General features: G+C 36.5%; 1 protein-coding gene across 1 annotated transcript in view; it reads left to right on the top strand.

The window, feature by feature from the left end:
• Positions 1-27,067, top strand: part of DNAI4 (dynein axonemal intermediate chain 4) — a 100,946-nt gene that overhangs the window by 13,314 nt on the left and 60,565 nt on the right. Inside the window, 4 exon segments of the mRNA XM_070467982.1 lie at positions 9,662-9,846; positions 11,161-11,273; positions 21,952-22,108; positions 25,693-25,832. Of these exon segments, the coding sequence (XP_070324083.1) occupies positions 9,662-9,846; positions 11,161-11,273; positions 21,952-22,108; positions 25,693-25,832 (595 nt within the window).

The following is a 27,067-nucleotide window of genomic DNA, read 5'->3' on the forward strand; positions in this document are numbered from 1 at the left end:
TTGTATATTACATACATATTACATAGTATCAACACCACTATGTAAAAGGTATAATGCATCATGACCAAGAGGAGATAATACATGCAAGGTTGTTCTAATATTCATACTACTTGTCTTATCAGTAGATTGAAAAAAATGTGATTATCACAACAGATAAAAATAATTTGAAAAATTCAATATCCATTAATGATAAAAAATTAATAAAAAACCATTTCAACTAACTTGAAAAAGAAAGAATTTCCTCAGGAGCATTGTGAAAAACCTACAGTTACTAGTAATCTAGTAACATATAAAAAGAATTTTATGCCTTGAGTGCATTAGTTTCATAAGACTACCATTACATAATATCACAGACTGGATGGCTTAAACAATGTCCTAATCTCCTTTTCCTCAGGGACACTAGTCAGATTGGATTACCTCATTTTAACTTAATTATCTCTTTAATGGCCCTATCACAAAATTCAGTCACACTGAGAGGTCTGGGAATTAGGGCTTCAACATATGAATTTTTTGGTAGGGTGAGACAATTCAGCCTATAACAGTTACCAAGTGGGGTTTATCCCAGGGATGCAAAGTACTTTAACATCTTAATATCAATGTAATTTACTATATCTCATATCAGTAAAATAAAAAACGATGATCATCTCAATAGAATTAGAAAAAGCACTTTGCAAAATCCAACATCTTTTCATGATAAAAATGCTTTAAAAACTAATAATAGAGGGAATTCAACTTGACAAGGGACATTTATGAAAAACCCACTAACATTAACTTAGCAGGCAACTGGATGCTTTCCCTTTGATGTCAGGAACAAGACAAAATTTTCTTGCCGCTTCTATTCAGTGTTGTACTGGAGGGTCTAAAAATAGCAATTAGGCAGGAAAAAAGAGACAACCAGTTTGGAAAGGAAAAGGTAAATCTCTTTGCAGATGACATAATGTTATGTGCATAAACTCCTAAGAAACCCACCAAAAAGTATTAAAACTAGGGAACTCCCTGGAAGTCTAATGGTTCAAACTTGATCCTCTCACTGCAGTGGCCCAGGTTCAATCCCTGGTTAAGGAACTATGATTCTATAAGCTGTGGCATGGCCAAACAAACAATTAAAATTAACTACTGAGTTCTGCTAGGTTGCAGGATACACGATCAATATACAAATAAATTATACTTTTTACATTTGGAATAATTTTAAAATTAAGGAAACAATTTCACAGTAACATCCAAAACAATAAAGTACTTACAAATAAATTTAATAATAGCAGTGACATCTTCAGCTCCAAAAACTGTAAAACATTACTGAATGAAATTAACAATGACCTGAATAAATGGGAGCACATCCAAAATTTATGAATTGAAAGACTTACCATTGGTAAAATGGTGGTACTCCCCAATCTGATCTGTAGATTCAGTACAATCCTTATTAGAAATATCAGCAGTCTTCTTTGTACAAATTGACAATTGATTCTGAAATTCATATGGAATTTCAAGAAACCCAGCATAGACAAAATACTCCTGGAGAAGAATAAAGTAAGCAGATTCTCACTTCCCATTTTCAAAATTTACTACAAATCAACAGAAATCAAGATAGTGTGGTATTGATTGGCACAAGGATAGACACACAGATCAATGAATAGAATTAGGAGTCTAGAAATAAACCTATTACATCAATGGTCAACTGATTTTTGATAAGGGTATCATGACTGTTTTAAGAGGATCTTCAATAAATAGTGTGGGGATGACTGGATAGCCACATTCAAAAGAATGAAATTGGACACTTACCTCATACCATATAAAAATTAATTCAATATGAATCAAAGACATATACAAAAAGCTGAAACTAAAAAACTTAGAAGTGGTAAATCTTCATGACCTTGGACTTTGCAAAGGATTCCCAGATATGATACCAAAAATGTAAACCACAAAAGAAAAAAAAAGCAGATGATTGAACTTTACCGAAATTAAAAATATTTGTGTTTTGAAGAACATAGTCAAGAAAGTAAAAAATCAACCCACAGAATGGGAGAAAATATTTGCAAATGATCTGTCTGTTAAGGGATTTGTATATGAAATATATAAAGCATTACAACTCAAGATAGACAAATAACCCAATTAAAAACTGGTCAAGGGATTTGAATACTCATTTCTCTAAAGAAGATAAAAAAGCACAAGGTAAGATGCATGACATTATTAGTCATCAGAGAAATGCAGATCAAAACCAGTGAGATCTTTACTTTATACTCACTAGGATGGCTAGAATCAAAAAGTCAGATGACAACTGTTGGCAAGGATATCAAGAAATCAGAACCCTACTGGTAGGAATATAAAATAGTCCTGACACTTTGGAAAAAGGTTTCATAGTAACTCAGAAGTTTAAACATACTATTACCATATGACCTGGCAATTCTACCTCTAGATATATACACCCAAGAGAAATTAAGATATATTTCAAACCCTGAAACTTCATACCCTGACTATTCATAATAGTCAGCAAGTGGAAACAACCCAAATATCCAACAGTGAGCAAATAACTAAACAAAATGTGATATATTCATACAGTAGAACATTTTTCAACCACAAAAAGGAATGAACTACTGATGCATGCAGCGTTGTGGATGAATCTTGAAACCGTTATGCTAAATGAAACAAGCCAGTTACAAAATACCACACTCTATGTGATTCCACTTGCATAAAAGTCCAGAATGGAGAAATCTATAAAGATATGAAATACATTAGTTGTTGCCTAGGACTGGGAGATTGGACTGAAAGACTGAAGGCAAAAGAATGGGGCGGCAGAGGAAATGATTAGATGGCACCACTGACTCAATGGACATAAGTGTGAGTAAACTCCGGGTGATAGAGGAGGACAGAGGAGCCTGGCATGCTGCAGCCCACAGGCTGAAGAGTCAGATGTGTCTTGTCCACTGAAGAACAACAACAAGGACTGGGAGAAAGACAAGTGTTTGGGCGTCAGAATTAAAGGGTACACAGTTTCTTCTTGAGGTAGTTCTAAAGTTAACTGTGGTGATGGTTGCTCAGATCTGCAATAGGCTAAAAACCACTGATATGTACACTTTCAAAGCTATTTAAAAAGGTAATTCTTCCAGATTGTATGTAACTTTATGCCAATTTTAAATTTTGAAAGATTTGAAAATTAATATAAAATGGAAAAATTAACATTTTAAGAAGATAAAAAAAATGAAAATTGGAAGCTTTTCTTAAAGAAATGAATAATTTAAAAATCTTTCATCAAAGATAATTCTAGGCCCATATAGTCTCACTAGTGATATATGCCAAACAAAAACAGAACAAGAAAAGTGGGTATACTGTAAAATATTTTATGAGGCTAGACTTATCCTGATATCAAAATCTGACTACAACAGTATGAGAAATAAACTTTACAAGTCAATCTCACTTGGAAACATAGATGGAGAAATCCTCAATAAAATATTAAAATTCAATAACAATAGAAAGAGATAATATAAGAAAGTTGAGTTTATATCAAGAAATTAATATTGGTTTAACATTTAAAAAGCCATCAGTGTAATTCACCACATTCATAACTTAATGGAAAAAAAGCCTATGATCATCTCAGTACAGTATTTGATAAGATTAAATTTTTATTCTAGATTTAAAAGATTCTTCTGAAACTGGAAATCACAAGAAATTTCCTTAATCTATTTATAAAATCCTAAACAATGATCATATTCAATGGTAAAGCATTTCTAAGAAGGATCCATTTCTATCCAACATTCTTGGAAGTCTTAACCATTTCAGTATGATAAGAAAAAGAAATGTAAAGTATAAGATTTGGAAAGGAAGAAACAGAACTTTGAATATTTGTAGATGACACAATTATCTACATATAAAATTTTAAATCACCTAGTAATTATCAAATTAATAAAAGCTTAGCAAGATTATTGAATAACAAAAATAATCAAAAGCAAAAAAGATATATTTGTATATACCAGCAGCACACATTTCAAAAATTACATATTGTTTAATGATGCCACTTATAATAGTACTAAAATGTATTAAATACTTGTGGATAAATTTAACAAAGATGCACATACCCAAAATTTTACTGTGAGATATTAAGACCCAAACAAATGGAGAGAGAGCTGTTTATGCACAGAAAGAGCCCATATTCTATCAATTTTACCCAAATTTTGATTTATAGATTCTTTGCAATTTCAGTCAAAATCTCAAAAGTTGTTTTTTTTTTTCCTTCATTTTATTTTTTCCAGGAACTTATCAAGGTAATTCTAAAGTTTACATAAAACTGCTAAAGCGTAGGCATTACCAAGACACTCTTTTTACAAGATTTCATGTATTTATCTTTATTTTTGGCTACACTGTGTCTTCGTTGCTGTGCATGGGTGTTCTCTAGAGGCAGAGAGTGGGGCCTGCTCTCTAGCTGCAGTGTACGGGCTTCTCATCGTAGTGGCTTCTCTCGTGGCAGAGCAGAGGCTCTAGGTGCATGAGCATTGGTAATTGCAGCGCGTGGGCTCATTAGTTGCAGTTTGCTGGCTCTAGGGCATGCGAGCTTTAGTAGTTGTGGCACAAGGTCTCCTCAGTTGTGTCTTGATGGCCCCAGAGCATGCAGGCTTCAGTACTTGTGGTATGTGGGCTCAGTAGTTGTGGCTCGTGGGCCCTAGAGCACAGGCGCAGTTGCTCCTCGGCATGTGGGATCTTCCTGGACCAGGGATCCAACCAGTGTCCCCTGCACTGTCAGGTGGGTTCTCATCCACTGTTCCACCAGGGAAGTCCCCAGGATACTCTTGAGTAAGAACCATGTGAAAGGACTTACTCTCCTAGGTAACAAATTTTATAAAAACTGTAACATTAACAAAGGTATAGACAGAAAGTCTACAAGTGACTCAAGCACATTTAAACACTTGTTTTATAATAAATGTACACTAGAGAATAATGCTATCTAGGTTGGTCATAACTTTCCTTCAAGGAATAAGCGTCTTTTAATTTCATGGCTGCAATCACCATCTACAGTGATTTTGGAGCCCCCCAAAAATAAAGTCTGACACTGTTTCCACTGTTTCCCCATCTATTTCCCATGAAGTGATGGGACCAGATGCCATGATCATAGTTTCTGAATGTTGAGCTTTAAGCCAACTTTTTCAGTCTCCTCTTTCACTTTCATCAAGAGGCTTTTTAGTTCCTCTTCACTTTCTGCCATAAGGGTGGTATCATCTGCATATCTGAGGTTATTGATATTTCTCCCGGCAATCTTGATCCCAGCTTGTGCTTCTTCCAGCCCAGCGTTTCTCATTACTTTGCCAACAAAGGTCCGTCTAGTCAAGGCTACTGTTTTTCCAGTGGTCATGTATGAATGTGAGAGCTGGATGGTGAAGAAAGCTGAGCACCAAAGAATTGATGCTTTTGAACTGTGGTGTTGGAGAAGACTCTTGAGAGTCCCTTGGACTGCAAGAAAATCCAACCAGTCCATCCTAAAGGAGATCAGTCCTGGGTGTTCATTGGAAGGACTGATGCTGAAGCTGAAACTCCAATACTTTGGCCACCCCATTGAAGAGTTGACTCATTGGAAAAGACCCTGATGCTGGGAAGGATTGGGGGCAGGAGGAGAAGGGGGAGACAGAGGATGAGATGGCTGGATGGCGTCACCGACTTGATGGACATGAGTTTGAGTAAACTCTGGGAGTTGGTGATGGACAGGGAGGCCTGTCATGCTGTGATTCATGGGGTGGCAAAGAGTCGGACATGACTGAGCGACTGAACTGAGCTGAACTGAGAGTAATGGGAAAATAATAGGGTTTTCAAAAATTCTTTTTGAAACAATTGGGTATTCATATGGAATAAAAACATATTGGCTTGCTTTCTCATAGTATACACAAAGCTCAATTCCAGGTATACTATAGTTCTAAACATGAGAAGCAAAAATATTGTCATAATTTAAGGATTGGGAATGTTTTCTTGGATGAAACATCTAAGGTGTAAACCATAAAGGAAAATGTGATAAATTCGACTGCGCTAAGAAAAAGAACTTCTTTTTATTAAAAGATACTACAAAGAAAATGTAGCATATTAAAAAGCAGAGACATTACTTTGCCAGCAAAGGTCTGTATAGTCAAATCTGTGGTTTTTCCAATCTCTCTCTCTCTCTGTCAACTCGCTTGAGTCGTGTCCGACTCTGTGCGACCCCATAGATGGCAGCCCACTAGGCTCCTCTGTCCCTGGGATTCTCCAGGCGAGAATACTGGAGTGGGTTGCCATTTCCTTCTCCAATGCATGAAAGTGAAAAGTGAAAGTGAAGTCGCTCAGTCGTGCCCAACTCTTAGCGACCCCATGGACTGCAGCCTACCAGGCTCCTCCGTCCATGGGATTTTCCAGGCGAGAGTACTGGAGTGGGGTGCCATTGCCTTCTCCAGTTTTTCCAATAGTCATGTATGAATGTGAGAGTTAGACCATAAACAAGGCTGAACATCAAAGAATTGTTGCTTTTGAACTGTGGTGTTGGAGAAGACTCTTGAGAGTCCCTCAGACTGCAAGATCAAGCCAGTCAACCTTAGAGGAAATCAATCCTGAATATTCATTGAAAGGACTGATGCTGAAGCCGAAGCTCCAATCCTCTGGCCACCTGATGTGAAGAGCTGACTAGAAAAGACCCTGATGCTGGGGAAGACAGAAGGAAGGAGGAGAAGGGGACGACAGAGGACGAGATGGTTTGATGGCATCACCGACTCAGTGGACATGAGTTTGAGCAAACTTTGGGAAATGGTGAAGGACAGGGAAGCCTGGTGTGCTGCAGTCCATGCAGTCGCAAAGAGCTGGACATGACTGAGTGACTGAACAACAGCAAGGAAAATGAAGCCATAAAGTGAAAGATGACATTTGCAACACATAAAACAGAAAAGATTCATAGTCAAAACATTTTGTTGTTGTTCAGTCACTCAGTCATGTCTGACCCTTTGTGACCCCATGGGCTGCAGCACACCAGGCAAACTTGTCCTTGACTGCCTCTCAGTTTGTTCATATTCATGTCCATTGAATTGGTGATGCTATCTAACCATCTTCCTCTGCCACCCCCTTCTCCTTTTGCCTTCAGTCTTTCCCAGCATCAGGGTCTTTTCTAATGAGTTGGCTCTTCTCATCAGGTGGCCAACGTATTGGAGTTTCAGCTTCAGCATCCGTCCTTCCAATGAATATTCAGGGTGGATTGCTTTTCAGATTGACTAGTTTGATCTCCTTCCTGTCCAAGAGACTCTCAAGAGTCTTCTCCAACAGCGAAGTTCAAAAGCACCAGTTCTTCACTGCTCAACCTTCTTCATGATCCAACTCTCACATCTGTATATGACTACCGGAAAAACCATAGCTTCGACTATACGAATGCTTGCTGGCAAAGTAATGTCTCTGCTTTTAATATGCTGTCTAGGTTGATCATGGCTTTTCTTCCAAGGAGTAAGTGTCTTTCAATTTCATGGCTGCAGTCACCATCTGCAGCGATTTTGGAGCCCAGGAAAATAAAATTTGTCACTGTTTCCACTGTTTCCCCATCTATTTGCCATGAAGTGATGGGACCAGATGACATCATCTTAGTTTTTTGAATGTTGATCTTAGTGTTTTACACTATCTAGGTTTATCATAGCTTTCCTTCCAAGAGGCAACCGTCTTTTAATTTCATGACTGCAGGACATTTAATGAACACTAATATAAATTTTAAAGAGACAGAACTCAATAGAAAAGTGTGCAGAGGACTTGTATGGGACATTTTCCTCCAAAAATAGAAGTCAGACTGGGAATAATCATATGAAAATAAGTTCAACTTTATGAAAAAGTCAAAATGAGATACCTGTATACCTATACCCATACTAGTTTAAATCTAACAATGCTAGTTTTTGATAAGAATGTAGAATAACAGCAACTGTCACAATGCTGATAATCATGAACTGCTTACAGTCAACCTGGAAAAGAGTTTGGTATTACCTAAGCATGTTGACTCATCTATTCCACATCTATCTGTCCCTTACAGAAATGCATTGTTGTGTGTAACAGTATGCTTTTACATAAATATTTATTGAAACAGTTTTCATGATGGCCAAAAACTGGAAACAATTCAGTGTCAGTTAAAAGTAAAATGGATAAATAAAATATGATATGCTAATCCAACAGACACAACCAATCACCAATGAATTATTGGTGATTATAAACTATTATACATGCAACAATATGGAGAGATAAATAAAAATGTGCTGCTGAACAGAAGATGTCAGATAATTCATTCATAATATATGACTATTATGAATTTTAAAAACTAAATTGCCTTGCCAAATTAGGTAAATACTAAGTGCTAACAAAAATCTGTAGCAACCAGAACTCTCTCATACTTTGTTGGTGGGAACCACTTGGGAGGAAAACCGTTTAGCAGTATCTATTATATGTGAACGTAAAAATAATTCACTACCCAGGGATCCCACTCAGGTATACACCCAACATAAATTCATACAGTATAGTCATCAAAACACATGCACATCCATCTTAATAGTGGCGTCATTTGTACTAGCCCAAATTTGGGAAACTACAGAAAATCTGTGAACAATAAATAAATTGTGATATATTGACACAGTGGAATATTGTACAGCAGTGAAAATTAACCACCTGCAACTCTACTGAACCGTATGAATGGTTCTCACAAATGTGAATATAGTTTTGAACAAAAGAAACCAGATACCAAGGGTACATGCTTCCTGATTCCATCAAAATAAAGTTTACAACCAGGCCAAACCAATCCATGGAGTCAAAATAATCATTATCTTTAGTGTAGGAGATGGAGACTCTTATGGAAGGAACTTCTAAGATGCTGGTAATTTTCTAAGTCTGAATGGTAGGTACCTGGGTGTCTTCTGTTTATGAAAATATATTAAGCTATACATTTATGTGTCTATGTATATATTAGTTCAATATAAGTTTTGAAAAGTAAATGCTGTTATTTAAGAATGCATATTTAAAAAAACTATTTAAAAAAGAAAGAAAATAACTACGAAAATCAAGTTAATGATATTCACTGGGGAGGGAGGGAGAGGCAGTAACATAGAAGGAGCAAAAACCAGCAGAGCTGTTTTTGTCTAGGAGCAAAATCTCCTAGAGGTTCTTTCAGTGTTCTAATTTTTTACTTTGGTTGCGATTATAAGAATGTTTGCTTTCTTATAATTATCATAATTATATAAGTATTATAACTATATTGTTATGTTTTTATTACATTTCTGTATGTGTTAAATTTCATAATTGAAAATTAGCCAAAAGCATATAAGCCAAAGATGTATAGTAACTTGGGTAATGTTTATTAATAAAATGTTAAATGAAAAATTGTGGGTTTCTTACAGGATTATACGTAAAAATTAAATATACCAAAATATTAAAATCTGAATTATCTTTCTACATTTTTAAATTTTCTCAATATCAATATGTATTACTTGTATATAGGTAAAACATGAACGAGATTTATAAAAGTTGTATTACCTCAGTAAGAAGTTTTTTTAAGCATAAAATCTTTTATCATTCAATTTTTCATGTTTGTCCTATCCTACAAACTTTATCTTTTTCTCTACCATTTTTATCTCTGTTTTTAGAACTTGTTATACAGAATCCCCATCTTTTTACTTATTTTATTTTAAATCACTATTTTCTACAGGTGACTGATATAAATGGAGTTGATGTTACTCCCAGACCTCTTTACCGTCCAGATCCATATTCCAGTACAGGAAAGCCAAATAAGCTATTGACTTCACAAGACGGATCACATACATCAGACTTTATAGCTTCCTATAGCCTTTATCAGAATACAATAAATCCTAGTATGTTAGGGCAGTTTACCAGGTAGAGTATGCTATTCTGTGCTTCTTTCTGTTTATGTCTTATTACATGTTTTCATTGAGGTCGCACATGTGTAGGTTAGGTGTCAGTTGTCCTGTCTGCCAGCTCTGCTCTCTCATCCTAGTGAACCACCTCTTGTGTTCGTCTTATGTTTTAACTAGATGTGGGGCTTACATCTATGCTCCTACCAACACATTTGTGAAAAAAAATATAGATTTTACTCAAGACTTCCTGAGGAACCAAAAAGATGGGACCTAGCATTACAGACATCCTTCTTTAGTTTTCTTCTGATTCTTTCATGCTGTAATTTAGGGGCTTCCCTTTTTTTCCCTCCCTATTCTTCCATATAAATCCTTATTCTCCTAAGCTTTGATTTCTGTCTTGTTTTATAACTTTTTTTGGTAAATCATAGGTTTTGCATTTACATATATAGATACTTACATAATTGAAAAATTTTAGAGCTTCCTATAGAGAAGTTCGATCTTTGCGATAATAAAACAGTACTCCTAAAACAATCTGAAGATTATGGGGAAGTACTTTAGTGTGTAACTTTCAATCTGACAAATTAAAAGTTGCAGATGTTAACTAGGCACGAAATTTTAGGAGAAAATATGCTGTCTAGAATCTACCTCCAAATGGGCATAGAGATGCCATGGGAGTTCTGTGCAAAACAAAGGATGTTCCAATAAACAGCCCAACCTCTTGGAGGCCAGTTGAAACTATAAATAGAAAGGAAAAAGTATGTAATGTCATGGAGTAATGTTAAGTTCCTCTGTTTAAAGGAAATTATTTTTGGATTCTTCAATGTATTGATTTCCCACCAAATATATAAACTCTATTTTAAATTAAATCTTGAGAGGACATTTATCAAATTGAATAAAAGTGCATTTAAGATGGGATTTGAATAATGAGCAGAAACCTGGTGAAAATTAAAGGCAGAGTATTCCAGGCCGAGGCCCTGAGTTAAGAGAGCTCCATAAGGTTGAGGAACTTAAAAAAAAAAAAAAAAGAAAAATAGTGATATGATGATAAGATGGAGAATCTCAGTAGATAGGCTGTATTTTAGATTTTTATCCTAAACATACCGTTGGGAATCCATTGAAAGACTTTAGACATAGACTTTAGACAAAAGGATTTTAAGACTTTTACTTAAAGAATAGTAATCATCAACTTAATTTTTAAAGAAATATTTTATTTTTATCACTTTTGCCTATATGATTAGTGTATTTGATTTCTCTGTATCTGATAGTTTTAATTTATACATTTAATTGCCCATAAGGACATATGAATAAATAATATTGTTTTTAATTGCTGAAGGTCAGTTTTAGGAAGCAGCACAGTTTCTAAGTCAACTGTATCCACTACTGAATCAATGGCAGAAGATCTAGAAGAACCATCCTTTAAACGGGAAAGATTGTCTAGTCTTACAGGTAATGAGAATCCAATGCTTTATTTAAGTAACAGTTCATTATTTCTTTAGCAAATGTGTTCATTATTTTTTGGGTGCTTGAGACAAGAAGAACTATGGTAATCATTCCCAAATGCTGGCTTGTGCAACAGCTACATGAGAATTATCAGGGTAATGTTTATATATTTTTAAAAATTCTCAAGTGACTCCCTTGCACCAACAGCCTCAGTAATCACAAACCCTGTTTTAAAAAAGCTTAGCTTCTAATTCAGGAGACAAATAATTCTGATATACTGTGATCAATTCCATAGTGAGACATAAGTAGAATGTGATGGGAACACTTAGAAAAGATTACTATGAGGTGGAAAGTAAAAAGCAGGAGAACATTCATAAAGAACATTACTGACTTTTGAATTGGGTTTTTAAAGATAATTAGTAATTTGTCAGGAGAACAAGTTGGAGAGACTCATTCCAGGTAGAAGATTAAACATGAGGTAATACAAAGGATTATGTGAGTGAAGATCAAAAAGGAAATAGTGGTTGACTAAAGCACTGTAAGAAGTGGCTATTTCCTTGAGGAACATTTGCGTTGGAGTGTGGTGTGGATATCTTTTCCTCTGAGATGACAATGAAGGATTAGTTAAAATATTTATAGGAAAAGTGATTGATGAACTCTTCTTTCTGGTGTTAGCCTATGTAACAGAATGCTTCTTACAAGTAACAGAATACCCAACTACCATTAGCTTAAATGAAGACAGTTTTTCTACATTAAAGGAAGTTAAAGGTAGATATACATGGAGCTTACATTACTTCCAGACCTTCAACAGTACGTGAACTGAGAACTTCCACATGTTCAAGCTGGATTTAGAAAAGGTAGAGGAGCCAAAGATCAAATTGCCAGCATCCATTGGATCATCAAACAAGCAAGAGAGTTCCAGAAAAACATCTATTTCTGCTTTATTGACTATGCCAAAGCCTTTGACTGTGTGGATCACAACAAACTGTGGGAAATTCCTCAAGAAATGGGAATACCAGACCACCTGACCTGCCTCTTGAAAAATCTGTATGCAGGTCAAGAAGCAACAGTTAGAACCAGACATGGAAAAATGGACAGTTTCAAATTGGGAAAAGAGTATGTCAAGGCTGTATATTGTTACCCTGCTTATTTAACTTGTATATAAACTACGTCATGTGAAATGCTGGGCGGGATGAAGCACAAGGTGGAATCAAGATGGCCAGGAGAAATATCAATAGTAGTAGTGAAGCATAGTGAAGTCACTCAGTTGTGTCCAACTTTTTGCAACCCCATGGACTGTAACCTACCAGGTTCTACTGTCCATGGAATTCTCCAGGCAAGAATACTGGAGTGGGTTGCCATTTCCTTCTCCAGGAGATCTTCACGACCCCGGGATTGTACCAGGGTCTCCTGCATTGTAGGCAGACACTTTACCATCTGAGCCACCAGGGAAGAAAGGGAAGAAGAACTGAAGAGCCTCTTGATAAAAATGAAAGAGGAAATTGAGAAAGCTGGCTTAAAACTCAATATTCAAAAAACGAAGATCACGGCATCTGGTCCCATCACTTCATGGCAAATAGATAGGGAAACAGTGGAAACAGTGACAGGCTTTATTTTTTTGGGCTCCAAAATCACTGCAGATGGTGACTGCAGCCATGGAATTAAAAGACACTTGCTCCTTGGAAGAAAAACTGTGACCAACCTAGACAGCATATTAAAAAGCAGAGACATTACTTTGTCAACAAAGGTTCGTCTAGTCAAAGCTATGGTTTTTCCAGTAGTCATGTATGGATGTGAGAATTGGATCATAAAGAAAGCTGAGCACAAAAGAATTGATGCATTTGAACTGTGGTGTTGGAGAAGACTCTTGAGAGTCCCTTGGACTGCAAGAAGATCAAACCAGTAAATCCTAAAGGAAATCAGTCCTGAATATTCATTGGAAGGACTGATGCTGAAACTGAAGCTCTGATAGTTTGGCCACCTATGAGAAGAATTTACTCATTGGAAAAGACCCTGATGCTGGGAAGGATTGAAGGCAGGAGGTCAAGGGGATGACAGAGGATGAGATGGTTGGATGGCATCACTGACTCGATGGACGTGAGTTTGAGCAAGTTTTGGGAGTTGGTGATGGCCAGGGAAGTCTGTGTGCTGCAGTCCATGGGGTCTCAAAGAGTCAAACATGACTGAGCAACTGAACTGAACTAAACTGAAAGGTAGATAACTTTTGGCTTTGCTTTTGTGGCATAGGCATATGAGAATCAGAATTGGCAACTCTGCTATTCTTTTTTCAGCCTTTTCTTGGTTCTTGCCACAGGACCTCATAATACCTGTCCCAACTCTGGGCGCCAGTTCCATCTCCCTCATTTATCAGGAAAGTAAATGTTTTCTAGAAGCCTTCCTTTTTCTTGTGTATTTCTGCTTTTATCTCACTGGCCAGAACTGTGTCATACTGCCACCACCAGCTTCAAGAGAGGCTGGAAAAGCCAAATACTTTATTTCTGAGGCAGTATTAATGGAAAGAGACCTCAGAAGAGAGAAAGGCTTAGCAGTGATAATTATGCTGTTAGGAGTGTCTGTTGTAGAAAGAAGCCCATCCTCTCAGGATGGGAGAAAGAGAATTAAATTATTGTCATAACCTCCCCCAGCAGTCTCTACATATATTCTTGCCACCTTCCAGTTTTTTCCAAATGATATGCAGAGTTGAAACCACACTCCTTGGTTGGGACTCAAACTCAGCCACACCTCATATTGGGGCTTGAACCTACAGTCCCTAACTTGAGAGGGAACTCAAATCCACTGTCTTTTAATTGAAACTGCTCACTTTGTGCCAGGACTTAATGAAGCTCAGATTCTTTTGTCTCCTTGCAGAAAGAATTCAATGTGAGGCAAAGATAGACAAGAGTGAATTCATATAAGCATAGGATTCCTGTGAGAGCTACAAGCAGGCCAACAAGGGAGCACAGCCCTGAGGGAAAAAAAAGGGCTTTTGTTTTTTTAGAGTTAAAGAATAAGTGGGCAGGGGAGAAGATCATCTTCTTCCTCATTTTTGGGTAGATGGCATGGCTTGTATCATTAGTTCTTCCTTTGACCCTATATGTTCTAATGGGGACTGTCATGACACTATTTAAATCAGATCTATATTATTAGAAGGATGGTGACATATGGTGGCTCAGTCAGTAAAGAATCCACCTGCAATGCAGGAGACCTGGGTTCAATTCCTAGGTTAGGAAGTTCCCCTAGAGGAGGAAATGGCACCCCACTGTAGTACTCTTCCCTGGGAAACCCCATGGACAGAGGAGCCTGGTGGGCTGCAGTCCACGGGGTCAAGAGTCAGACACAACTGAGCGACTACACCACCACCACATAGTAAGTGGTCATGGGTTTTGGTTTAATGTCTCCTTTCACCTACTTTCTTTCCCTTTTCACCTGTGTTTCTGTCTTGGCTACATGCAGAAATGCTACTTTTCAAGAACCATTAACTCCCTGACTTCATGTATTAATAACAAGATTCAGACCCTATATATATTGTCTTGTGTTTTAACAATCAGAGTTTGTGGCTTGAGTGTGCCTGGTGTTAGATGCACCTGGTCTTTCTTCAAGGTAGTGTGGATTTTTGCCAGGTTACTAGATTATTTTCTTGAGTGGTCAGTAGTTTACAACAGTCTCCCCAGATTCCCTTAAAATTCCCTTTCTGTCTTTAATCACTTAGAGGGATTTCTAAACCAACTATTTATCCTACTCTATCCCTATTACAATGATATTTTTAAGAACGCAATCTAACTGCATTGTCACTGCTTAAAACCCTTCAATGAATTTGCATTGCTCTTAAGAAAAAGACAATAATCTTTATGTAACAATTTGCCTTGAGGCCTACCTCTAAGGACTTCTCAGATGGTGCTAGTGGTAAAGAACCCACCTGCCGATGTAAGAGACTTAAGAGATATAGGTTCAATCCCTGGATTGGGAAAATCCCCTGGAGGAGGGCATGACAATCCACTCCAATATGCTTGCCTGGAGAATCCCACGCACAGCTACCACCTCTACTTGTTTCTAACAAAAACAAGCAAAAGTATCAAAACTTCACCTCCAGAAGCCTTGAAGAATTGTATCAATGCTTATATCATCTTGGCTTGCTGGTGAATTCTAACTACAACGTCAAGCCTCTGTAAGTGAGTCACACCCAAACAATTCTACTTCTGGTTTTTCCAGTGGTCATGTATGGATGTGAGAGTTGGACTATAAAGAAAGCTGAGTGCTGAAGAACTGATGCTTTTGAACTATGCTGTTGGAAAGGACTCTTGAGAGTCCCTTGCAAGGAGATCCAACCAGTCCATCCTAAAGGAGATCAGTCCTGGGTGTTCATTGGAAGGACTGATGTTGAAGCTGAAACTCCAATACTTTGGCCACCTGATGCGAAGAGCTGACTCATTTGCAAAGACCCTGATGCTGGGAAAGGTTGAGAGCAGGAGGAGAAGGGGATGACAGAGGATGAGATGGTTGGATGGCATCACCGACTCAATGAATATGGGTTTGGGTGGACTCCAGGAGTTGGTGATAGACAGGGAGGCCTGGCGTGCTGTGGTTCGTGGGGTGGCAAAGAGTCAGACATGACTGACTGAACTGAACTAAACTGATGACCTGGCAACTCATTTAGATTCACATTTCTAAATCTTGAATGCACAGTAACATAATCTATATACCTTTAAAAATTTCCCACACTCATGTCTTACTTGAAGCCAACAATATAGGAATATCTGGCAGAGGGGGTTAGGCATAATCAGTGGTGTGCTGAGAAGTATAAAACTAACCTACTCTGAAGTAGAGAAAGTACTGATTTGTAGTATTTGCCAATTTCTGTGGTATAAATATGTTCACCCCCAACAAATTCAAGCTACCAGCATGAAATTTCTGAGTGGGAAGCTTGCAAGACATGCTTAGAGGAACATTGTTATTTAGTATTTTTACCATACAGATGCAATAAATATAAATAACTACCTACAAGAGTCTAGAGAATAATAAAATTTGATAACATAGGAAGTGGTAAGTTTTAAGTGGTTATTATCTTTGTTTTTTAATATGTATTTAGTTGTAAGTTAATATAACTTAATTTTGAATAATGACAGTATTTAATGATTAGCTCACAAAATTCCTGATAATTTAATAATTGCCCCTTGCAAGCTGGTTCAGTCCTGCTCTAACACACTTTGGGGTATATTTAAAAATTTCCCACATGCTTCTAATATATAACACTTTTATAAATTAGTATTAAAAATACTGATAACCTAGATCACATGTCCAGAATTCTGATTTAATTATCATGGAATGAATCCTGAACATCAAAGAAATAGTACGTGTGAAAAGAAATGTGCAGTGGATTTTTTAGGATGGTGAAACTATTCTGTGTGACACCATAGTGGTGGACACATGACATTATACTTTTATCAGAATCCATAGACTCTTACAGCACAAAAAGTTAACCTTAATATACTACATTGGAAAAAAAAAAAACTCAAGAGATCAGAGCACCCAGGATGAAATACAAACTGTGACATAAGAATCTAACTGCTTTATAAATATATGACATAACTTCACTGAGAGACTGGGTGTCAGGGGAGTTATAGCCCTAAGTAACATTGAAATTGAATGGAGATTAGAAGATTAAAAACATGGAAGTACACATAGCCACCGTACTCTTATTTGATAGAGTCATTTTCCATTGGAGTGTGAGTTAACAATCTGAAGTATTGTACGTATATACTAGTATTAAACATGCAAATAAGTGGAAGGCAGATAGTACGAACTAGATTTTTTCACTGTCATTGGAGTGGGGGATTGCAGGCAAACAAGGGGAGAAGGTTAGAATTATCCATATGATACTGAGTAAGAATCAGAAAGAGTAAACTAATGTTTAGCTTAGTGTATATACAGATTATATGTGTGTGTGTTGGCGGGGGGAGGAGGTTTACTATAGACACAAATATTTCTTAAGCTCTCTCTGCTAAGAAAGCCTAGAAGAAATGACACCCCTGTAGCAACAAGCATACCCAGATCTTGGTTTCTGATACTGTTCTCCAATAAAAGGAACCAGGGGTCTTTAGAGAAATTACTGCTTCTAGACTGGAACGGAGAATATATAAGGTAAATCAGAAAGTAAACAAGTGTTAGAAACTCCAATACTTTGCCCACCTGATGCGAAGAGCTGACTCATTGGAAAAGACCCTGATGCTGTGAAAGATTGAGGGCAGGAGGAGAAGGGGATGAGAGAGGATGAGATGGCTGGATGGCATCACTGACTCGATGGACATGAGTCTGGGTAGACTCCGGGAGTTGGTGATGGACAGGGAGGCCTGGCATGCTGCGGTTCATGGGGTTGCAAAGAGTCGAACGTGACTGAGCAACTGAACTGAACTGAACTGAAACAAGTGTTAAAGAGAAAAAACTACATTAAACAAACAAAAAATCTGAGGTGTGTGAAAAGGACATAGCAGCCAACAGCTTGCAATTGTAATAGGAGGAATAATTTCAAGAACAAAATATGTTATGTCATAGTGGATTACAACCCAAAATATAAAGTAAATATCCATGAGTCCAAGGTGATTCAAGTGAATGACTGATTAAATTAATGAGTGAGAGCAGACAAATGTATACAAAAGAATTCCAAATGATTTATGTAGATGTTTCTCCTTCAAGAAGACAGAGGTTAACTCTGTCTCATTTAAATGTGGGCTTTGCATATCAACTTCTAAGAAGTACAGGATATAGAAGTGGGGAGGGAAAGAGTAACTTTAAAGCAGAGAAACCTGACAAAGTCTACCTCAGGTCAAGGTGAACATCATCAGTAGTAAGTCGTGTTGATAGCATGTACCCTTGATATGATATGAGAATAACTTTACCTCTGTAGTCTTCCTCCTAGAAATCCATAACCTGTCTAATATCAGACAAACCCTACTGATGGACATTCTACAGAATACATGACCTGTATTCCTCAAAACTCAAGGTCATCAAAACAAGGGAAGTTTGAGAAATTGTCACAGTCTAGGGAAACTTAAGGAGACACAATCGATAGACATAATATATCCTACATGTATATACATGTACATAATATATCCTACAATATATCCTGAAAAAGGAAAAGGATGGACATTGGTTAAAAATTAAGGAAATTGGGATAGAGTATTCACTTTTCTAATAATGAAGCATCAGTTTTGGTTTATTAGTTGTGATAAAGGTACCAAAGTAATGTTAACAATAGGAAACACTGGGTACAGGGTATATAGTAACTCTTTGTAATATTCTTGTGGATTTCTGTTATATATAAAACTGTTCTAAAATTAATATTTATTAAATGTTAGAAAAGTGTCTAGGGGTGAGTCACAGCAGTCTTTACTTTAATCAGCTCTCCAGATGATTCTGTCGCATGCTAAGGTTTGAGAACCATTGCTTTTACTGTATAACCAAAAGGAGGCTTATGGTTACAAAAGCGTTTGGTTTTAATGGCAAGGTAGGAGCCAAAACATCATCTTACCAATAGATTGTGGATGGTCTCAGAGAACAGTTGAATTGCTATCTTTTACATGAACTCATAAAGTGTCTTGATACATATGTAATTTGTGAGGAAGGATGAGAATAAGATGCTTATGTGACTGAATTGCACTGCAATTGTATCACACCAATTCTAGCTTAGGCAGAGGCCAAGGAAGGCTTCATAGATGATTAGCTACTGGGGTCTTTGAAGTTAGCCAAGTAATGACATCTCTTTCCCCTATACAGTTCTGAATTGATTGAAAAATGTAATAACTGTAGATATGGTATATTGGAGCCAGAATATCACATTATGAATAAAGCCCTGCTGTTAAACTCTCAAATTTGACAGACTTACCCACCCATTCAATAAAACATCAGACCATCTCAGGCCTACCGCAACCCTCTCAGTGGGAATCATGAGTAAAGGTAGAGAAGAGCCAAGATTGTCATTCTAGAGCTGCTTCCTTCTGTAAGAATCATCAGGAGTGGAACTATGTTCCCTCCATCACCAGCAGTAAATAAGAACAGGCAAGGCAGATTGATATATTGTGATGTGTTTCTAGGTGGAGAGTGATATGTAGTTAAATCTGGTTTAAAGTCCATTTAGGGTTAGGGTATCTGGTCCATGAATAGACAGATTCTGTAGGTATATAGTGGGAGAAGGCAGTGGCACCCCACTCCAGTACTCTTGCCTGGGAAATCCCATGGATGGAGGAGCCTGGTAGGCTACAGTCCATTGGGTCGCTAAGAGTCGGACACGACTGAGCGACTTCACTTTCACTTTTCACTTTTCATGCACTGGAGAAGGAAATGGCAACCCACTCCAGTATTCTTGCCTGGAGAATCCCAGGGACGGGAGCCTGGTGGGCTGCCATCTATGGGGTTGCACAGAGTTGGACACGACTGACGTGACTTAGCAGCATAGGTATATAGTGGAGTTTGAGGCAGTTTCTCAATATATAACATATTCAACCAACATTCATGCAAAGGTTGCTAGAGAGATCCAGACAAAAATTCTTTGTGCCATCCTAGGGTTTTGTCTATGAATGGTAGATCCTCTGCCACTAATTAAAGGAAAACTACTACTCTACTCAATCCTGGTAGGTAACTAAGGTGTTACTCTATTGGTTCTATCTACTGTAAGATCATTCATTTTTATAATTAGCATATCTGTGTCATAATGGTACTTTGAGGTTGTTTTTCAGTTCCTAAGTCATGTCCAACTCTTTGTGACCCTGTGGACTGTTTGTAACACACCAGGTTCCTTTGTCCTCCATTATCTCCCAGAGTTTGCTCAAATTCATGTCCATTAAGTTGGTGATGTTATGTAACCAACTTATCCTCTGTCACTCCCTTCTATTGCCTTCAATCTTTCCCAGCATCAGGGTCTTTTCCAACGAGTCTCCTCTTCACAACAGATGGCCATAGTATTGAAACTTCAGCTTTACCTTCTGTCCTTCCAATGAATATTTAGGGTTAATTTCCTTTGGGATAGACTGGTTTAAATATCTTTTCAGTCCAGGGTACTCTCAAGAGTCTTCTCCAGCACCACAATTTGAAAGCATCAATTCTTCAGTGCCCAGCCTTCTTTATGGTCCAACTCTCACATCCCATACATGACTACTGGAAAAACCATAGCTTTGACTATATGGACCTTTGTTTTCAAAGTGATATCTCTGCTTTTTAATATGCTGTCTAGTTTTGTCATAGCTACTTTGAGGTATATGTAGCTAAATCATAGAGGAAGACCTGGTGGTCTTAAAGAAAGGAAGTTTAGAGAAGAGCTCAAAACTGCCTGTGTGACTTTAAACTTCTCATTTAGCCTGTCTGTTTCTCATTTTCTTCATTGATCAAGCTAACAGTTTGGACTAGATATATCTCCAATTGTGTCCATGTGGATAGTTTATTTACTTTTTCACTTACCCTATATCTGCTATGTAGGTGGATTTACTTATATAAATCATTTCTCCCTCATTTTAAATTTATTGCATGAATAATAAAAATTAAAAAACATTTTTAAAAAGAACTATCCAATACTATAAAGGATTGATAATTTAAAATTTTGTTTCCTCAGCTTCTCCATGTGCACTAGTATTTTAATTGTTAAAATCATACCATGGATTTTGTCATGGACTATTTAGTTACTTAACATTTTATCACAAACATTTTCATAATTTTAATATCATATTTAATTACTACTTAATATTCATAGGTGAGTATACTCTAATTTATTTATCAATTCCAAATGTTGGTGATTGATCTGTGGAATTAGTAGCTTGTATTTTTTTTTTAGTCTATGAAAAAGGTGTTTTTCTCATACTCTGGGACTTCTTAAGGAAACTAAGACTTAATCTCTGGAAAGTTTATACCCTTTGTCTATTCAAGCTTTGCCCATGTCAGAATCTCATGGAGCCCTGCTTCTCACCCTGATTTTTAACAGAAAACATTGAATTCTGACCTATATACCCTTGTCATGGCTCCTTTATTACCCATACAACCAAGTCCAAACTCCCAGCCCTGAAGCTCTGTCCTCAGTGAAATTTTTTAAGAACCTTGGACTTCTGCCTAGACTACAGACTTGAGATTAACTCTTTTCAATGTATTTTTTGCATGGATATTAAGTCTGTTTTTCTCCTGTATTTAACCACAACTTTCATTGGAGAATCTTTTGAGCTCTTGGTGAAGATGATTAGAGGTGGGCTATCATCTAAATCAAAAGTCAACACATAAGAAGGACAAGAAGATATAGACAAGATATTAGATCTAGACAAGAAATTAACTTCAGGACTCGGAGAAGGGTTGCATGTTATTTGGGAAATACACTTGTCCATATTCCTTATGAGTTGTATCAACATTCACCTCAATCTCCCTGTTAATATTATGGGATAGATGTGATGGGATGCCCTTTACACTTGATATTGATGTAATGGGGTGACTCTACACTTGATATTGGGGTAAGCTTGAAATATCAGCAACAGAGATGGTTTATGAGCCATAGGATCCAATTTGGCTTCAGCGAGTTTAAATAGACTACATCTCACAACATGCCGTATTCTCTGAGCATATAAAGCCACCTGCAATGTATGACTCATCATGACATTTTGATGAAATGAAGATTAAAATAATTAGTAGATTATTTTCATTAAGTTATATATTTTAGATTTACAAGTTATGAGGGCAACAACTGGAAAAATTATAACAAAAGAAGACCTGGAGAAGACTATAGAGATAATTCTCACAGAGACAGAAACAATGAACTTTTTAAATCTACCAACAGTTATGTTTTCTGTAGAATCTGAAGAAGCTGAGAAAGTAAGGTATGTGTGGTTTAATTGTTTACATTACTTTTGTAATTTAAATGCTAAATCAGAGGGCTCTATTCTTGTTTCTGTCTTTGAGGATTTCTGGATAAACACTGGTGGTATATGTGCCTTGTGAAATTGCATCCTATAAAGTGATATTTGTACCCCCATGAAATTACATGTAAAGTATATATGTTGTATGTTCTTCCTAGAGGAGTAACTCATAGCTTTACCATATTCTTTAAAAAATAGGTGAGCTACTAAGTCAAATAACAAAAGAAATAAAGGAAGTTTCTAAGTCTCAGTATAGGTTTTAATGATTTTTTTCTTTTATACATATATGAATTATTTTCAGTTTAAAAAGAAATGACTGCCAGTTTTATATTCAAAACAACTTAAACTTAAGAAGGGAAAATGTGTTATAGGGATTTGATGGAATTTACTATTGAGAGCAGATTTTCCATTTCTCTTTATTAATGAATATAAATGGGTTATTAGTTTCTGTCTCATGTATTTTGAAGTTCTGCTGTTAGGCACATATACATAAAGGACTGATACATCTTTTTGTAGACTTGACCCCTTTATCATTATATAATGCCCCTCTTTATCTCAAATAATTTTCCTTGCTCTGAAGTGTGCTTTGTCTAAATTAATATAGCTACATAAATAGATTACTGAGTATATGGTTATTCAGATTATTTGCCTTCAAGTATAATTTGAGTATGATTCATAGTACTAAAAAATTCATCACCAGCATAACTTTTATGATATTATTTTTCCCCAAATATAAAATATTGTAAAATTATTTGGACTATAAAATATAATACAATTAGATCTTGAATAGCATACTTTTTTAAAGCACAAGAGACATAAGGGAAAAGTCCTAGGACCGGAAAAAGAAAAGGAAAAGAATAACAATGGGATAGATAAGTGATCTAAAATTAGATAGGGAAAGATGCTAGAGGCAAATGATAATATTAGCACATGGATCTAGAGCCCACCAGTAAGTCTTAGATCCCCCCCCAAAACTGAGAGAATCAAAAGAGAGACTCTTATATTAAACCAAGACCCTTAAAAGGGTCTCAGTTATCTCAAGTGGGCCAGGTCAGTAGGGTCTCCTAGCTACTATCATAAGGAAATACAACTCTTCTCTGGAGGAAGGCATATCCCAGTTAGACTCTTAAGGTTTCCTCAGTGTGTTAAGTAAAAATTACCGATAAAGAAACGAGACAATATGGATGAGAAGTTAAAAAAGTTAAAAAGTTAAAAAAGAAATCCTAGATCTAGATCATGAGGACTGTAGATAATGATGATACCAAATACAAAGTATAAAATATATGTGAAATATTTAAATCAAAGAGTTAAAGGGCTTCTCTGGTGTTAGAGTAGTTGAGAGTAGTCCACCTCATGATGTAGGGGGCATTGGTTCTGTCCCACACACCTCAGAGCAAGTAGGCGCCTGCGCTACAACTGCGGAGCCTGAGCACAACTGCTGAACTTGCTCACCTTAGAGCCGGCGCTCTGCAACAGGAGAAGCCACTGCAATGAGAAGCCTGCACGCTGCAACTAGAGAGTAGCCCCTGCTTGCTGCAGCTAGAGAAAGCCCACACACAGCAGTGAAGATCTAGCACAGTCAAAAATAGCTTAAAAAATTATAAGAAAACTAAGATAGAGTTAGAACATCATTAACCCTAAGAAACTATCAAAATGATGACTGATAATTGCAAAAACATTTTAAAAGAATTTTAAAATAAAGTTTAGTTTATATAGTTATTAAAATTTAAAAGTAAACAAAGCTTTCATCTTTGTTATTAAAAAAGTAAGCATTTAAAATTTGAATAAGACATGATTGAATAACTATTTAATAAATCAAAACTTAGATCTAAGTTATACAAAATCTTGGAGAGAAAAATGATACCTAAAGCATCAGAGAGAAATTAAACAGATATTGATAATAGGCTAAAGGTCTAATGTACACCTAATCATTTCCAAAAGGGCAGAATGCAAAGATTGGAAGAGAGGTGCTATTCAAAGACAGAAAGGATTTCCCCAAACTGTTGAAAAACACCATTCCACAGAAATAGGAATAAATTAAAAAAAAAAAAAGAAATCCACACACACCAATGGATACATTGTACTCATACTCCAAAATACCAAATATTAAAAGAAGAATTTTTTATTTTTTTGGCTATTCTGGGTCTTTGCTGCCGCACATGGGCCTCTCTTGTGGCACAGGGGCTCCAGAGCAGGCGGACTCAGTAGTTGCACCGTGCAGGCTTCACCAGTTACAGCACATCATTGCCCTGTAGCAAGTGGGATCTTATTTTCCCGACCAGAGATTGAACCATGTCCGCTGCTTTGAAAGGTGGATTCTTAGCCACTGGACCACGAAGATAATCCCTAAAAGATTTTAAAGCAGAAGAAAACAGTAAAGAACATATCATTTACAGAGAAGCCAATAGCGTTATTAGAGATAGAGTCACTTCATAATGATAAGGGAGGTATAATAATTCTAAACATGAAACTTCTAATAAAATAACCTCTTAATATATGAGAAAAAAATTGGAAACTTGATAAGTATTAAAATAGGAGATATAAACATGCCTCTCTTAATTATTGATAAGTCAATCAGATAAAAAATTAGTATAGTTACAGAAAATTTGAACCAAAACTGTAGTTTAATGGTAATATATAGAACTCTGAATTCAACAGTTAGAGGACACACACTCTTTTCAAGCACACATGGAATGTTATACAACTCACCCATGTACAAGGCCATGAAGCAAGTTTTCAAAAATTTCAAAAAAGTGATATCTGACAAATTAAATTCTCTGACCACAGTGGGATGAAGTTAAAAATTAATAGCATAAATCTCAACTAAAACATAGAGACATATTCACATACACTCTTGAAAGTTAAAAAGTGCATTTTGTAAATTCCTCATGAACCAAAGGAGAAATCATAATGGAAATCAAAGAAATACTCAGAATTAAATAATTATGAGAATAATACATAGTACAGGGCTTCTCAGGCCATGCTAGTGGAAAAGAATCCACCTGCCAATGCAAGAGATGCAAGAGACCTGGATTTGATCCCTGGGTCAGGAAGAACCCCAGAGAAAGAAATGGCAGTCCATTCCAGTATTCTTGCCTGCAGAATCCCATGGACAGAGGAGCCTGGTAGGCAACAGTCCATGGGGTTGCAAAGAGTTGGGCACGACTGAGCACAAACACACACACACATGCAATACATAATATGGAATGACACAAAAGTAGTACTTTGAGAGAAATGTGTGGTTTCTTTGAGTGTCTGTATCAAAGTTCATAAAACCTATGTGGAAATAGTGCAAGGCCTATTGTACTATTGGTGGGTACTCAAAGTTGTACGGATGTTGGGGAGTATAGTGTAAAAGAGTCCTTTGGAGGTAGTTTAATGCAATCTTTTCCTAAGATTTTTTGATTGTTCACTTTTTGATTGTTCACTTTTTAGTGCAATCTACATTAAATAATGTAATTTTGAGAAAAAGTATAATATAAAAAGATATGTGTGGTAAAAATTAATTTTTATTAGTACATTGAATATATATTATTTTTTTATAGCCAGAGAAACAAGACCTATGAGACTCTTTGTCGAAATAGATTGGGCAATGACTTATACGTAGAAAGGATGATGCAGACTATTAATGGAGCACCAAAGAATAAAGACGTTCAATGTGACAAAATCTTGAAAGAAGAAAAAGGTAATTTATGTTATATTCTGCTTGGTAAATTACCATATTTTAATATACATCTGTTGGGTCTGTTGATTAACAACTACTATAATGAAGTATATAAGGCAAAATGAAATGATTTGGCCAAATCACAATAGCTGGGTACTGTGATCTACAGCTTTCAAAATCTGACAATTTAGTTAATAAGTAATAAATACAGATTCAGAAGATTGGAATAGCATAATTATAAATCTTGATTTTTATACAAACTATATCATTGAACTTTATACTCTTCACATATTAAGGGAAGGTCGTGGCATCTTTATTTTCTCTTGTCCCACTCCCCTCCCGGATGCAGTGGTGGTCTTAAAGACCGAAGCCTGCCTTCCTAGTGTGAGACCCTGGCTCTTGGTTCTAGAAGGAACAGAGCAGACCTTTTTCTCAAAGAATTTGGCTTGTATGTTTTAACGTGTCTAGGAGCTTCCTGGAATATTGACTCAAGGCATTTGTCTTTTCTTGCCTAATTCAGAAAGAATACATTACATTTACCACTATTAGAAAGTAACTCAAAGACATAGAAAGAAATAAAGAACACTGATAAAGGTAGCTACATAGGTAAATACAAAAGCCAGTATTGTAATTTTGATTTGTAACTCCTGTATTTTTGCAATGTGATTTAAAATAAATGCATTAAATAATAATTCTAAATCTATGCTAAAGTGAAAAGTGAAAGTGAAGTCGCTCAGTCGTGTCCGACTCTTTGCAACCGCGTGGACTGTAGCCCACCAGGCTCCTCCATCCATGGGATTCTCCAGGCAAGAATACTGGAGTGGGTTGCCATTTCCTTCTCCCGGGGATCTTCCCGACCCAGGGATGGAACCCAGGTCTTCTGTGTTGCAGGCAGACGCTTTAACCTCTGAGCCACCAGGGAAGCCCAAGTCTATGCTACCGAGCATACAAAGTTTAATGATATAATTTATGGCATCAACTTAAAGTGGGTGGGATTTAGCTGTATAGAAGCAGTTTACATAATGGAAGTAAGGTAGTATTATTTTTAAATAGATTGTTAAAATTTTAAGAAATTAATTTTAATCCCAAGGCAATCACCAAGAAATAACTTTAAAATTGCAGAAAAGAAAACTAGGAATAAGAATGGTACACTATAATAAATATCAAATATAAAAGAAGACAGTTATGGAGGATTTGAAGAATAAAGTGTATGACATAAAGAAGACAAATTAGAAGCATCAGAAGTCCTTCCTAAA

This window comes from Odocoileus virginianus, chromosome 5, assembly GCF_023699985.2.
Source record: "Odocoileus virginianus isolate 20LAN1187 ecotype Illinois chromosome 5, Ovbor_1.2, whole genome shotgun sequence".
NCBI classification, from domain to species: domain Eukaryota; kingdom Metazoa; phylum Chordata; class Mammalia; order Artiodactyla; family Cervidae; genus Odocoileus; species Odocoileus virginianus.